Genomic DNA, 15755 nt, shown 5'->3' with positions numbered 1-15755 from the left:
ACGTTCAAAACAAAGCACTTTGGCAACTTACCACATACGTTTCAAAATGCTTCATAAGCACCGTAACTTTCAAGGGCAGGGAACCGGGTTTGAGGGGGAGTGGCTGCACCCGTAGCATAGAAAAGGGTGAAGTGACGTCTGACTCAGAAGTCGCACGGCTGTGGAGAAGAACGTGTTGCCCACATTCTGTTACTGAGCTTAGGCTAGTTAGCTAGCAGGTTTATTGTTTTGGTTGCAGTCACTTTTGCCTCCACTTGCTGTTCAAATAAATGTTGAAAGAAAAAGTAAATCTGTTTACAGTTCTGTTTCATGTGAGTGTTGACAGATGTATCCATAGATTTAGTCCCTAATTTTGCTCTCAAGGTGCACCAGATTGATGCATTTAACTTCAACATTTAAAAAAGCAAGCCCCCGGAAATGTTATTGCATCAATGATCTGTTAACATTAAAATCACTAAATATATGCTGTAACTATTTTGCTCTATGCAACTCAAGGGCTCAGGTAATGTGATTACTATATGAATAAAGGTAAAAAAAATAATGAAAAAAAATGTCAAAAATGGTCCAAAATAACATTAAATGCATAGGGTTTTTTGTTAAGTAACATACTTTCGTCGCCGGCCGGCCGACACCTGCCGCGCATTAAGTGGGCCTGTGTGTCAATTAATCCCCGGGCCACTTTTCCCCCCCAGTCCGCCCCTGGTAACGGCTGTAGCTTTTCTCAGACGCGGAGGGATACTGACTTGTTGTGAAAAGTAACTACAATTCTACCCGTGATATACGCTCATTATATCGCGGCTAAGAACCAATCAGATTGCTTGATTTGACTTGTCCGTTTTATGCATACTGACATCTGAATGTACCCTTCATGATCATTAAGACTTATCCTCTAAACTTTCCATCTGAAATGCAGTGGAGTTGAAGTATGAAATAAATGAAAATAGTCAAGTAAAGGACAATCACCTTCAAATTACTCTTAAGTTTTCTTCTTGAGTAAATGTATCCCTGTTATACTTGGCACTGAACCCTGCAGCTGCACCATCGTGACTACAGAGTGTAGTGTGTGTGTGTGTTTGCAGATGTTGTAAAATAAGTTGTTTGGCAATATAGGGACATATTACTACACCAATAAACATGTTTGATTTGAATGAAAAAGACGCGCAGGGGTACACAGAGGAGAGATAAACTCAGAGAGGAGCATATATTATGTTTACCTTGAAGGTTTTCCAATAGTGTGTCGTTTACTGTTTCTCTTTTTTCATTTGATGTAATACAAAGACTGTTCTCACTTTAAGTTTAAGTTTTTTTTGTAATTTTGTTGTCACAGTAGACACAAAATGCTAATATGAACCTGAAAATGAGCATTATAGAGCCCCTTTAAAACAACACTGCAAATAAAGTGACATTTAGCCTCTGCATGCAGCCCCCCTGGTCTGTTGTGGAACTCGAACCAGCAACCTTTTGATTCCTAAGACTATAGTTCAAACAAACTAAGCCTTAAATCCACTTCAAGTGTCTTTTTAAGTATGCAGTGTACTTCGTTTTAAGACAAAACACCTGCAGACAGTGTGCCCTTTGACCTTCCTCTCCATCTCTGTTTACCTCTTCATATTTGAACAGGAGGACCAGAGCTCTCGCGTGCACGCCCCCGCATTCACCTGCCTCGCGCTCCAACCACCTCACACAGACTCGCTCGCGCCCAGAGCCAGACGCAGACTTTCTAACGTCTGTTTTTTATGGAAGAAAATACTGTTTTTACGAGATCATTTCGACATTTTTAACCGGATGTAAACGGCAAAGTGTATTTGAGAGCTCTCGAAAACGATAAGGGAAGCTGGGCGATTAAAAACATAAAAGGAAATTAACTTTATCTCGTTGAAGTTGAAGGGAAACAGCGAGGAGAACATTAAAAAACGATGAGGTAAGAATATTATTTGGCTTATTTCCTTAAATTTCTGTGCTTCAACTCTCATGTTAAGGATCAAACCCGGTGTTTCTGTTTTGTCCTGTCACACTGTAAACCTTTATTAAGGTGAAATAAGTTACTAAGCCGATAATAGAGCCTACTAAGTGAACTATTAAAGGAAATTGTTCCTAATAGTATGCCCTGAAAACTAGCCGCAATTATGTATGGAAGCACATTTCTGCCAATTGTATGATTACAAATATCCTGTAAGTAATTTTACTGAAAACCTTTCTCAAAAAATGGTTTCCAATAATAAAGTCACCTTTTCAGAACAGAAAATCAATTGAATCTCTAGTTTGTAGTCCTTTTTGATCATTACATTTGTTTTTAATGACGAGAGAGGAGGACGTGCATTTATTAGAACCATTGATAACTAACTAGCTGATTATTTTTACATATTGAATTATTATAAATGACTTTATTGAAGGCTTACACCTGCTGCCAAGTAAAACCAAAGATAAGGCAAGTTAAATTGAAAGATAGCTTTGTTAACACTGTCAGTCACTTTTCGCTTATTTGTGATAACATATTTTTGCCATAATACTCCTTTGGTAATTCAACAATAAAACATTCAATATGCAGCTTTGTATTTGTGAATGGTGTGGTTGGACAGATTATATTGGTCCACTTACACACATTTCTATTTATATTCGTTCTGCTGTTTGCTATCTGATATGATAATGTGAATATCTGTGGGGGGTTTCAAACAAGCAATTGGAGGTCTTACGATAGGCATTTTATATCAAAACAACAAGGCTTATGGATTGAGTGTATCGATTAAGTTGGTAAAATTGCATCCATAGGTTAAAATACAACATAATACTCTTCAATAATTGTCTTTATTTTCTATTGTTAGTTCTCTAAAAGTCACTGTAAGTCAAATTAACGGTGTCCAACTTCATCCGAACTTGGAAGACACTGAATAAACCGGACCATTTAAGTTAAAATATAACATTTCCATGGTTTGATTTGAAAGCTAAAAACATCTGAGTAAGTTTTGGAAATCCCCTCTTTCTTTATTCTTTAGAACAGGGAAAAGGGACTCCAGTGGACAACAATAAATGCACTGTCATTACCACACAGTGCCAGAGTTTAAAGTGTGTCAGACTTTAAAAAAAAGACACACAGTACACCCTTTTGTAAAAGTCAACAAAGAAGCCATATTGATGTAATGTAAAGGACAAAGCACAAGGTTTTTAACACTCGCCGCAGGTCAATTTAGGTAACATTATTAATCAGATACGGTTTAATCCCTCTCTTCTATATTACATCAGATAAACCTGTAGCAGAAGAGGCAGATTAAATATTTTAAATCCTAAAATTGATGGTGACATACATTGGATCTGACAAAGGTAATCCGTGCAGTCACATGATGGGGAAGAAGCGACTGAATGTAGGTGGAGGTTACTGCTAAAAAATGTTTTTAATGTGAGCTGGGTGCGTCGCTGAAACTGAATTCCTTTACACACCTGGTAGCGTGTGTACGTGTATGTGTGTGTGTGTGTGTGTGTGTGTGTGTGTGTGTGTGTGTGTGTGTGTGTGTGTGTGTGTGTGTGTGTGTGTGTGTGTGTGTGTGTGTGTGTGTGTGTGTGTGTGTGTGTGTGTGTGTGTGTGTGTGTGTGTGTGTGTGTGTGTGTGTGTGTGTGTGTGTGTGTGTGTGTGTGTGTGTTGCAGTGGAAGAACTTGTAGCTAGTATAACAAGTTATTTTTGCATAATGGGGAAATGATTAAAAGAAGTGTCTCATTATAATGGCATGAAAACAATGAGCAGGTATGACTTCCCTGCTCTCATTATTGGACTTTGCTCGGGACACAGGTACAATATAATTCAGCTAATCTCTGAATGATTGTCTTTGTTGTTGTGTTTTAAACTTTCTTATTGTTTATCTCTTTTTTTTTTGGCAGCGATTTCCTCCAGTATGCCTCAGTGATCATCAAAGAAGAATTCGGTGTTTGACATGCAGTCAAAGGTGAAAGCTCTCCTTTCTGCATATATATAAACAACAACTGACAGGTGAAAAACTAAAGACGTCACTACCCTCATGTGTTTTTATCATGTAGACAGAGACAGACTGCAAGAAAAAGTAAAGTGACAAGGGGCTAGACGAGGAGATCCCTCTCACTCACACAGGTCAAGATGCCAGACGAGTCGCAAGGTTTTACGGACAAGAGCAGAACTGGAGAAGACGAAGCGCCAAAAGTGGCTTTCGTGCCAGATGTTGCGGTAAAGTCTATCGATGGAGAGGGGAAAAACATCGGAGGTAACATCATGGAGCTGGACGACTTCAGTAAAACAAAAGACGGATTAAGCAGTGACACTTTGAAAGGGAATGACGGCGCGTTCAATAAAAGCAAATCTCCTGTTTCCGTAGAGGTCGGTGTGGCTAAAAAAGTGCAGAGCCCTGAACCTCTGGAATCTTTGATGAAGGGAACAACAACAACAGATCAAGCTAACCTGGTCAACTCTTCCTCTGATAGGCAACAAGTCGTAGAAAATAGCACAAAATCCAACTTTGGCGAAGAGATATCGGAGCTCGATGGATTCGAAAAGACAAATCAAATCTCTCCTGTCAAAATCTCCGCAGACAGCGTTAAAAACAGCAACGGAAGTCCGGATGATGATCGAGGCATTTTTAAAACAGACTCTTCTTTGAGTGGCAGTTCCCCAACAACGCCATTCAAACTCCCACAAACACGGGACAGCATCGACGTCAGGTGGGACGACGAGGACAGAGGAGAAGACAAGAAAAGCACCCGGTCGAGGCAGAGTGTGAAGGAGGGGGTGTGCTGCTGCTATCAGGCGTTTCACAGGGCCTTCCTGCAGTGTGTGGAGGAAACTCCCGCCATGCTGACCGGTCTGGTGCTGTCCTTGGCTTTCTGCGTGGCCCTCATCGTCCTGATCCCCTCCACAGGAAGGGTGAGACTGTGTGTGTGTGTGTGTGTGTGTGTGTGTGTGTGTGTGTGTGTGTGTGTGTGTGTGTGTGTGTGTGTGTGTGTGTGTGTGTGTGTGTGTGTGTGTGTGTGTGTGTGTGTGTGTGTGTGTGTGTTTGTGTGTGTGTGTGTGTGTGTGTGTGTGTGTGTGTGTGTGTGTGTGTGTGTGTGTGTGTGTCCATCACAGTTTGTTTGTTTGTGTTTGTGTTCACAATGTAAAGCGGCCTTGGGTCCCTTGAGAGGCGCTGTACAAATGTAATCTGTTATTATTATTACTTTTATTTAGAAGACAGTTGAGGACATTTCAACAGTTACAGGGAGTGGTAGACATTTGCAATATAACAACAGTTTACATTGAAACCCTCCCCTTCTCATTGTTAATCTATTATTATTATTATTATTGGGTTTGGGGACCAATCTAAACTCAGTTGGGGTCTAAATCTTGTTTATTGCTACTTTAAGTTATTTAAAAAGTCCCAGAAAAGTCTACATTTTTCTAGATGCCAAAACTCAGATCATGTCGTTACATAGATTAAAGCAACAATCTTGTCTATTGCCACTTTAAGTAATTTTAAAGCCCCTAAACAATCATTCATAATGATGTCTTTAAATGTGTTAATTTGTCCTAAAAAGATCTGGAAAATGATTTTTTTGAATTTGTTTTTATATATGAAAGAAAAGCAAGAAGTCCTCACTCTGGAGAAGTAAAATCAGGAGAATTTATTGCATTTATTCAATATTTGTTTGCATACAAATCCACTTGATACAATCATAAGACATAATGGAGACACTGTGTGTGTGTGTGTGTGTGTGTGTGTGTGTGTGTGTGTGTGTGTGTGTGTGTGTGTGTGTGTGTGTGTGTGTGTGTGTGTGTGTGTGTGTGTGTGTGTGTGTGTGTGTGTGTGTGTGTGTGTGTGTGTGTGTGTGTGTGTGTGTGTGTGTGTGTGTGTGTGTGTGTGTGTGTGTGTGTGTGTGTGTGTGTGTGTGTAAGCTATAGGATACTAGACAATAGGGGACCACAAAATAACATAACATATTTATATTATATATCATTAATACTTGTGTAAGTGAGAGATTTCATGTATTCTACAGAAACATTAGAAGCCAAAACATACCCCACAATAACTCCCTTCTCTAACCCTCACCACTTCATCGTCAATAAACATAATTTTTGGGGTTCAAGGACGGTATTTGTGATATTTTGCACACTTTTTTAGGTCACGGTTCAGTATTGTTAGAGACAGTTAAGTTTGACCTACTCAGAAGACAAGGAAGACAAAGTAAAGGAGGAGGATATTAAGAACAGTTTAGAGAGTGACCTCACAAGAGAAACAAAGTCAACTTCAAGGAAATAGATCAATAAACCTTTTCTTCCAAAAACACCACAGCATTCTTAAGCCTCAATTATTAAAGGCATGTAAACAAGAAGTAAAAGGCACTGAAAACACATTGTTGGCCTCATAGTACAGCCATTGTTTTCAGGAATTATTCAATGTGCTTAACAGATACATTTTTGAGCTCTTTCTTCGACATTTTATGGCTTCCATGAATCAATGGACACGACCTGAGCTGAACTTGAATTTGTTAATCGTCCACTTCATTAAAAGGCTTTGAAAATGTAAGTTGACATCAATATCAACAATTTTAATTCCCTAGGGCAGTGGCCCTGGGGGGCGCAGAGGCATGAAAGGGGGGGCGCGAGAGACCAGGATGAAAGATGGTTATTCAAAAAAAAGATAAACAAATAAATAAATCATCATTTGAAAAATTATTGATTCGAAAATAATATGATACAGTACTATTACGTCTGGGTCTCTGTGTTTCATTAAAGCTCGGATTAAACGAGCCATTTTGTGCGCGTGCGCGAGAGAGAGAGAGCACACCGGTGCCGTCCGGAGATCGTAGTTGTTAGCTTCTGGTGCTAGCGAGCTACGCTAACGGATATAAGGAGTTTTTTCAACAACAAAGTGGTGGAGATTCCTCCCCTGTCAGACTGAGAGGCTCAGTGAGCTAAAGGACTCTCTGAGTGTTTAGATAGTTAACTTTAGTCTAAGTTATCTCAGTGGGTCTCAAACGTTTTGGTCACCATTAATGTAAACAATTATTTCCGAGGAAATATATATTAACATAAAATGCTCCTGTTTTATCTGTTTGTATCTGCTATAAAGAGACTTCTCATGTCCAGGTTCATATCAAACTGTCTCTACTGGGACATGTCTCCATGCTTTAATGTTCAAAAAGCTCTTTATTGTTCTCATACTGCCAATGCTGCAGCACCTCTTTTCACCGTCTGTCTGAAACCAGAGCCCAGTCTGCTCTGATTGGTTAGCTGGCCGGCTCTGTTCAGATTGGTCAACAGCTTAGAGAAGTCCCGCCCCTTAGCCTATCACGTACAATGTGTTGGAGAGCTACATAGTGATGCCACTAAGTTACGGAAGTAAAAAAGGAGGGATTGTAGCCTTTGCCGTAGAGCTGTGCAATTAATGGTATTTTAATCTTGATTACGATTTTGTCTTGCAACGATTACAAAAACAACCTAATCGAAATAAAACGATTATTTTGCTGCATTCCCCTTTCGCAATGATGCTCAATTTGTCTTGCGTAATATATCCTTATATCGCTTTCGCTCCTCCCTAAAAGCCCTCTCGGCCAGGTTGTGTTGTGACTTGCAGTCTGTTTAATAAATCCATACAAACACGTTACAAGGGAAGCTTTAGTTGCCGTGTCTTTATTCTCCGGTCTCTAGCGTACAGTCAACTTTCACTAACCTCGTCAAGCCGGAGCCTCTTAGCTACTTCCGGTTTCTGGATAAAGGGTTACCAAAATTAGAGCACTGCGTGTAGCAGTCTAATTAAACATTACAGCTTGTAAGTGACATTAGTTATCATAAAATATATGTTTAGTAGGTTGTGGAAGTGCGCACCAAAATATTTGTTGATCTTCTTTATTAGTATTTATTATTTTGATATTATTTATTTAAATGTAGATATAAATGTATAATTAATTTGTATTGGTTTTTCAGTTGAATTATACTTAAAGTTCAGGGTATACAACTGTTAAAAACATCCTGTTCAAATTATTATTTTAATTTGTTTCAAACTTCAATAAATGGATGTTTTCAAAGTCAATGAATAATCGTATTTAATAATCGTGATGTCAATATTGGCCAAAATAACCGTGATTATGATTTTTGCCATAATCGCACAGCCCTACTTTGCAGATCATTTACATGTGGAAAAAAAAACAATATAACAAACTACAGGAAAGGGAAAAGCCCAAAAAGCAGAATGAGACCCCTTTAACACTGCTCACTACACAACATATATGACAGTTAAGTGTCTGTAAGATCACATATTATGAAAAATCCTCTTCTTCATGTCTCTTCTACATCAACATGTGTCCCCTCTGTGGAAAGAGACTCTGAAAGTTTCAGGAACAAAGATTCTCTCTCTTTTTGTCCTGATCCATTTATAAAAAAACCTGTCTGAAAATGAGCTGATCAGATTTTGGCCACTTTGTGATGTCATAACGATTTTTTGGCTTGAGTAACTGTTAGGAAAATATCACTCGACGCCACCTTGAGAATCAATAATCAGGTACTAATGTATTCTTGCAAGAAGGAGCAGAGTTAAGTCACATACAAAGGATATGGTTTAACTCACACACATGGGGTATGTTGGTCAACGGAGCAGCAAAAAACATCAGGCTTATACAGTCCAAAACACGGAGATAACAACGAAGTCGTAAATCGAGGTGGCGCTAATATCATCCGCGGGTGTCGGAAAGGTGTCGGGGTCATCTGCGACGTCTTCTGGAAAGAGTCACGTACTTCCTTCACGCCTCCATAGAAATTATGATATTTAGGAGACAACAAGTATGTGTCTTCTCGTAAATATCAACAACCTGAAATGCCCTGCCTCCTCCTATCACAAGAAGATGCAGCTGCAAGGTCATACACAGTGCAGAGTCACATGTTACGAACTTGGATACAAAAAGATAAGGACTCAAATGCACGACCCGGGAGGTAAAGTATAATTGATACTTTATTTGCACTAAAGGTAACCGCTCACAACGTGAGAAACTAAACTTAACATAAGTTTCAGGAGCAAAAATAGGCTTTGAATCCAAAGCAAACGCTGAAGAGCAGAGTTCTGGCCTGAGGACAGGACAAGACGAACTGACAACAAACAACGGGAAACTGGGGAATATAAACAGGAGATAACTGGGCACAGGTGGAAACAATCAGGGGCGGGGCTGATGAGCGAGGGAGAACACACTAGGGAAGGGAGTCAAGGAACCTGAAATGAGACGTGACAATTGAGTGACAAAACAAAACAGGAAGTGACAATATAAGAATAACAACATGAAACATGACTGACTTAGCACTTTTGATTCTTGCCTCGCTTCTGAAGGACCTGACTCGGAAGACATGTCCTAACAAGGAAGCGTCCTCGACATTGAGAAACACCCAGAGAATCAGCACTTTTGAAACAGGGCTGAAACAGAGGGGATTATGGGTAATGCTGCAATGATCTGTTTGGTGTTTCAGCCAATCAGAGACATGTTCTGTATATATCTGAGACCTAAAATATATTGATGAAAAACAGTATGATAGGGGACCGTTAACGCTGCCTGCTCCACAACATCCATGACAGTTTAGTGTCTTCAACAACGTGAGTGATAACATGTTTTTAATCGTTCGCCCATCCCTCCACAGAACATCGTTCGTCACGTGGGTGCGCTGTCAGTGTTGTGTGTGGTTCTGTGTGTGAGCTTCTTCCTGCTCGTCTGTCTGCCCTGGCTGGCCACGGTGCGGCGCTGCGGGGGGGCGCTGGCGCTCTTCGTCTGGGGGACGCTGTACGTCACCGCCATCGTCTTCATCTTCACCGGAGGACCCGTCACTGCGTGGGAACAGGTGAGAAGGAAACACAGAAAGAAATAATGAGGTTGAGTACATCAGTAGAAAGGACACTTCAGGACAAAAGGCAGATAAAGAGACATAAAATACTTAGTAACTCAAAAGAAACCACGGCTACAACGAGTAGCCATCAGAGAACATAAAGGCAATATATCAATACTTCAAATGCAAGACAGGTTTGTGTGAGTTAAATGCCCAATTTTGTCTTAAAATTAACGACATACATTCCATAAATTGAATGTATCCATTGGTCGATAATGGGAGGTTCCTTACAGAGCCCCTTGCCTTTTCACGGCCCTTTTAACTCACTGTCAAAACGATTTAAAAAAGATTTTGGTCACTTTTTGATGATTCAGAGTCCATTTGGTAAAAGGAGAGACATCATAACTTCTCCGATAGTACTTTGAACACCATCCCATATTATATATTCTTTAACTGTTCTTTCTCCTCAGGTGGCGTTCTTCCTCTTCCTCTCTCTGAGCGTGTATACGGTGCTTCCTCTCTCCATGGCCTGGGCCCTCATGGTTGGGATCTGGACGAGCGTCTCGCACATCGTCATCATCAGCGTCTACGTCTCCGTCACCAGCCCAGACACACCCGACCTGGCTGTGCAGGTAAACATTATTTGTCTTTTTTTAACTTAACATACATAGGACATACTGCTGCTTACATTACTGCACCTGTTGTACCTCAGGGTTAATCGTCCATACCCTCCTTGGACACCAAAAGGACGTACAATTTTTTGATGCTATCCATTTTCATATTGTGCAAACATTATCAACATATTTCAGACATTATCATTACTTACATTTAGCTTACTCTTTTATCCAAAGCGATTTACAATAAGTGCATTCGACCAACAAGATACAAACTTGAAGAAAACAGAATCATATAAGTACATCAGGTTTCATAGAGACAAACATTTCAAGTGCTACTCAACTGGCTTTAGATAAGCCAGTCCTTTATTAGTCTATAAGTGCTTTGTTAGTAATTCTATCGCTCGAAGTGAAGTCGAAAGAGATGAGTTTTCAGTCTGCGCCGGAAGATGTGTAAGCTTTCTGCTGTCCTGATGTCAATGGGGAGCTCATTCCACCATTTTGGAGCCAGGATAGCAAACCCACGTGTTTTTGCTGATGGGAACTTGGGTCCCCCTCGCAGTGCGGGTGCAGCGAGCTGTTTGGCTGATGCAGAGCGGAGTGCACGTGCTGGGGTAGTGCTGCGTACCGGTACGCCGAACCGGTACTGGACTTGTAAAATGTTTCGGTTCAAGTCCGGTTAAAACCGGAACGTCGGGAACCGGTACTTGGACTCGCAAAAAAACTAGCACTTACGTATATTCTCCTTTTTGTTCTAAACCATCTAAAACCTTCCATAGATCGAGAAATTTGCGCTGAGAAAAGACGAAAAACATTGTGTCGGCTTCTGATATGGCGGCCATTACTGAACTCACGAATTCTCGCAAAATATCGCAACTGCTCGCGAGATCTGTGTGACGTCAAGGAAAGCTAGCGATGTGATTGGCTTAGACATAGTGGACAGCGTGGGCTGCTGGTCGCCATATTGGATATTTGGTAGTGTAGCTAACTCCTTTGTTTGGTCTACGGCGTCACGGCCCGGGTCGTGTAAACACAATGCCACGGGGCTTTAAATCCAGTAAGGTGTGGGAGTACACATGTAGAGTTGTAGAAAAGACATGGTGTACAGACAGTACAGTACACTCTGACTGTCGCTACAGTGTATACTGTATAGTAAGTGTGTAACAGTGTAATGCGTATAGTCTACTCTACCTTTCAGCAAAGTTTTAGGGATTTAAGCTCAGTCAGCTCAGGGACTGTTTGGTTACTTTAGTTTGGTAAATGAAATAAATGTTTGAACTTTGTAGTAGTTCACTGTAGTTGCTGTCATAAGTCATTTGTAGACTAAGTGGCAAAAAGTGTTTTTTTTACATTTGTACTTTGTAGAGAAATGTAGACACAAGTTGGAAGGGGGCACAATAAACCTAACGAGTTTGAATTTGAGTTGATTATGAGTTTATTTTCAATTGATAATTAGCTCACAATAAGTTCACTTTAGTTACTCACACAACTTGACACAAGCCATGGGTTCAGACCTGAACCTGAACCTCTGGACTTGAGTCCGGACCTGAACCTGAATGTGAGTCCAGGTACGCAGCACTATGCTGGGGTGTACAGTTTAACCATGTCCTGGATGTAGGAAGGGCCAGATCCATTCGCAGCATGGTACGCAAGTACCAGGGTCTTGAAGTGGATTCTAGCAGTTACTGGAAGCCAGTGAAGGGAGCGGAGGAGCGGAGTGGTGTGGGAGAATTTAGGAAGGTGGAAGACCAGACGAGCCGCTGCATTCTGGATGAGCTGCAGAGGTCGGATGGCTCATGCAGGTAGACCAGCCAGGAGGGAGTTGCAGTAGTCTAGGCGTGAGATGACGAAAGCCTGGACCAGAACCTGCGTCGCTTTCTGGGTCAGCTGGGGACGTATCCTCCTGATATTGTAGAGAGTGTATCTGCAGCAGCGGGTTGTAGCAGCGATGTTTGCAGTGGAGGACAGTTTGTTATCTAGGGTCACACCCAGATTCCTATCATTCCCCCTCATCAACAAAATGATCGCACAATACCTGAACCATTATGATAGTAAGAACCATCTTGCAGGTAAAGATTTTAAGTGACAAGTTTCGCATTTTATTGAATTTGCTTGTTCCCTTTTATTTCTGTAATCAAAACGTGAAGCCAGGCTTGTGTGGTGTAGCTTAGCATCGCTTAAACATTTAAAACAAGTAGGCTACATTTAATATCTTATTAACACTAAAACGTCACTGTTTAGATTGTTGTATACAGTACATGATATTTGTTGTAGTACAATGTGCACATTTTTATGTCAATATTTATATTTTGTGTGATGCTTTATTGGACAATTTACTTTAACTTCTTATGTTTATATTGTATAAATATCTTTTTTTGGTATCTTTTATTACACATTTAACTTTAACTTTATATATATATATTTCTGTTTTTCATTATTTAATTATCTTTTTTGGTTAATTTCATTCTCAAATGGAGCCACTGTTACAGCTTACTATTTAACACAATATATTTAGCTTTTCTATAAATCTGTTCTATTGATTGAAAAGTATAGAAGAATAAACTTTCTTTCTGTTTTCTGGATTCTCTCACTGAGGGTAACAGAAATGTGTTATATCAGTTAGCGTCTCCTTTTCCCTTTATGTACATTATTATGTTTTCGGTGTCACTGTTATGTTGTTTTAAAAACATTAAGACCCTAAATGATAACTTATAATCATGGCTTAGTTTGTCAATACTGATGCAAACTGAGTATTGGTTAAAGAAACACATTTACAGGTTAAAGTACAGATGCAAATGTAGACAAATATCAACAAATGACTCGGCCATCTAAAGAGATAGGCGTCTTTTGCATGTGCTAGAAAATAGCGTCCTTATTCAAATCATACTTATGGGCAATGTGTGTGAGCAGCAGGTTGTACAGTTTCCTGGAAATATGCAAATGACCTGCATCACTCACTACTTTGTTAAAGGTCACCTATTATGCAAAATCCTCTTCCTCATGTCTCTTCTACATCAACATGTGTCCCCTCTGTGGAAAGAGACTCTGAAAGTTTCAGGAACGTAGATTTTCTCTCTTTCTGTCCTGATCCATTTTTATAAAAACCTGTCTCAAAATGAGCTGATCAGATTTTGGCCACTTTATGATGTCATAACGATGTTTTGGCTTGTGTAACCATTAGCCAATCAGCAACCAAGGTATCCCCCCCCCCCACCTTATCACCTGTATCTCCTCCTAGAGCACCATTGAGTTCTTTTTAACCAAATATCTCTCAGAGGGGCGTGGGGAGGGGCTCCTTATTTTCATCTAAACTAACAGATAGAGGGTGTTTCACAATGTCGAGGAAGGATCCTCCAGAGCCACTATTTCAAGGATGCTCCGTCATCGAGTCCCGCCGAAAGACTGCTCCAATGTCCAGGATCCTTGGAATTCTACCGAGGCCGGCGTCCTTCGTTGCGGGAAATTTCAAGGCTGCCCATGTGTATCCTCCGTGGTCTTAAAATACCCACAATGCTTTGCGAACGGACCAATTTCCCAAATCTTTGGCGGAAAATTTAAGGCGGGGCCTCTCATGTGACGCACACCTGCACACTTGCTAGCCTGTTAGCCTGTTCCGACCATTCTTCGTTTTCCGAGGCTAGGAAGGATTCTTGCCTCGCTTCTGAAGGACCTGACTCGGAAGACATGTCCTACCAAGGAAGCGTCCTCGACATTGAGAAACACCCAGAGGATCAGCACTTTTGAAACAGGGCTGAAACAGAGGGGATTATGGGTAATACTGCAATGATCTGTTTGGTGTTTCAGCCAATCAGAGACATGTTCTGTATATATCTGAGACTTATAATATATTGATGAGAAACAGTATCATAGGGGACCTTTTAAAGTACCGGTAGAAGCTCATTCAGTTAGTGATACATCTCTTTAATAATGCACACAAATTCAATAATGTCTTCCAACTCTCTGTCAGTGATTGATTGACATGTACCAATATTGTTTCCGCTGGATAAATAGTCAAGTGTAAATAATCTCCTTGTCTCTTCTCGCAGCTGGTGGCGAATGCGTTTCTGTTTATGTGTGTGAACTGCGTGGGGATTTTCCATCTGTGGAAGACGGAGCGGGATCTCAGGAAATCCAATATGAAGAGAGAGGAGTTCAGCACCATACGCTCCCAGAAGGAAATCAGGAAATATCAGCAGGTAGTACAAAGAAACACTCTGTCTTCAAACTCATTATATGGTATGGGAGGTGTGTGTGGTGCAGTGGACTAGTGCGTTGGTGTTCGGATCAGGGGGTCACAGATTCAAACCCCACTGCAGTCAGCATGTCGTTGTGTCCCTGGGTTTGATTGCCCACAGTATTGAGTATGTAAGTTGCTTTGGATAAAAGCGTCTAACAAGTACCATGTGATGTAAATGTCATGTGTGGTTTTAATTTAAATGTAACCTATTTTAATAGATTGGGTAATAATAATAAAAAACGCTGCAGCTTAGCCTTTACTGACACAAATCAAATGTTCACTATAAGATAAGATTTTACAAGTGGATACTTCTGCATTATAAAAATCACGCAATTTTATTTTTAAAAGGATATTTTGTATTATTATTATTATTCCTTAAAAATATTATATCAAAGAGATAATGTGTTAGAAATAAATATATAAATATGAATATACAAATACCTTGATACATAGAGGGATTGTAATAATGCTAATACATATTAATACAAAAAGGGATTATTATTATTATTATTCATAATAACGAATTTGTTAAAAAATATAAATAATAGAAAAATGAAATCAAAGAGATGATGTGCTCGAGATAGCCATGTAAAAAAATCTAAGTCATGATAAAACTAAAAGATAAATAATGAAAAAGTGATGAATAATTACAACAGTAAAGAGTTAACAGACTAAAGGGTAAAATAAGTTATTAACAATACCATACAAATGACAGGTATAATTGCTATATCTATAGTCTGTCCTTCTGGATTTAAAATCGTTACGTGCAATCACTTCATTATCAAAGAGACTCTCTACCTCGACAGCCTGGGTTAAGTCGCTGTATGCCTTTGTGGCTATTAGGTCAATAGGTTAATGATTCACTCGTCCGAAGCCCGGCAGCGGTAGAAAAGGCAAACCTGTATGGACGCTATTCACGGCAGGTAAACAGATAGATGAAACACGGTCCACTGAGTAAACACGGCAGCGCTTCAAAAGAGGCTATTTCCTGTTTCTTATACAGCCTTTAGGACAGATTGTAAGACAGAAATACAATGACGCAGACGCAGAGTCTCAAAACTCATCACAATATCTGTCATCTCTGTGTCCATGGCAACAGGAGAAGCT

The 15755-nt window shown here is 40.1% G+C and overlaps 1 protein-coding gene across 1 annotated transcript in view; it reads left to right on the top strand.

The window, feature by feature from the left end:
* Window positions 1-1712: 1712 nt before the first annotated feature.
* The window catches only part of LOC307032890 (adenylate cyclase type 2), a 30503-nt gene continuing 16460 nt past the window's right edge, over window positions 1713-15755 (top strand). The window contains 5 exon segments of the mRNA XM_079671169.1: window positions 1713-1921; window positions 3872-4883; window positions 9615-9812; window positions 10268-10429; window positions 14458-14603. Coding sequence (XP_079527295.1) covers window positions 4104-4883; window positions 9615-9812; window positions 10268-10429; window positions 14458-14603 — 1286 coding nt within the window. The 5' untranslated portion in view covers window positions 1713-1921; window positions 3872-4103.

Source organism: Notothenia rossii (assembly GCF_949606895.1).
Source record: "Notothenia rossii genome assembly, chromosome: 3".
In the NCBI taxonomy this organism is placed as follows: Eukaryota; Metazoa; Chordata; class Actinopteri; order Perciformes; family Nototheniidae; genus Notothenia; species Notothenia rossii.
Note: the sequence above shows the minus strand (reverse complement) of the source record. Positions and strands in the feature narration are given on the sequence as shown.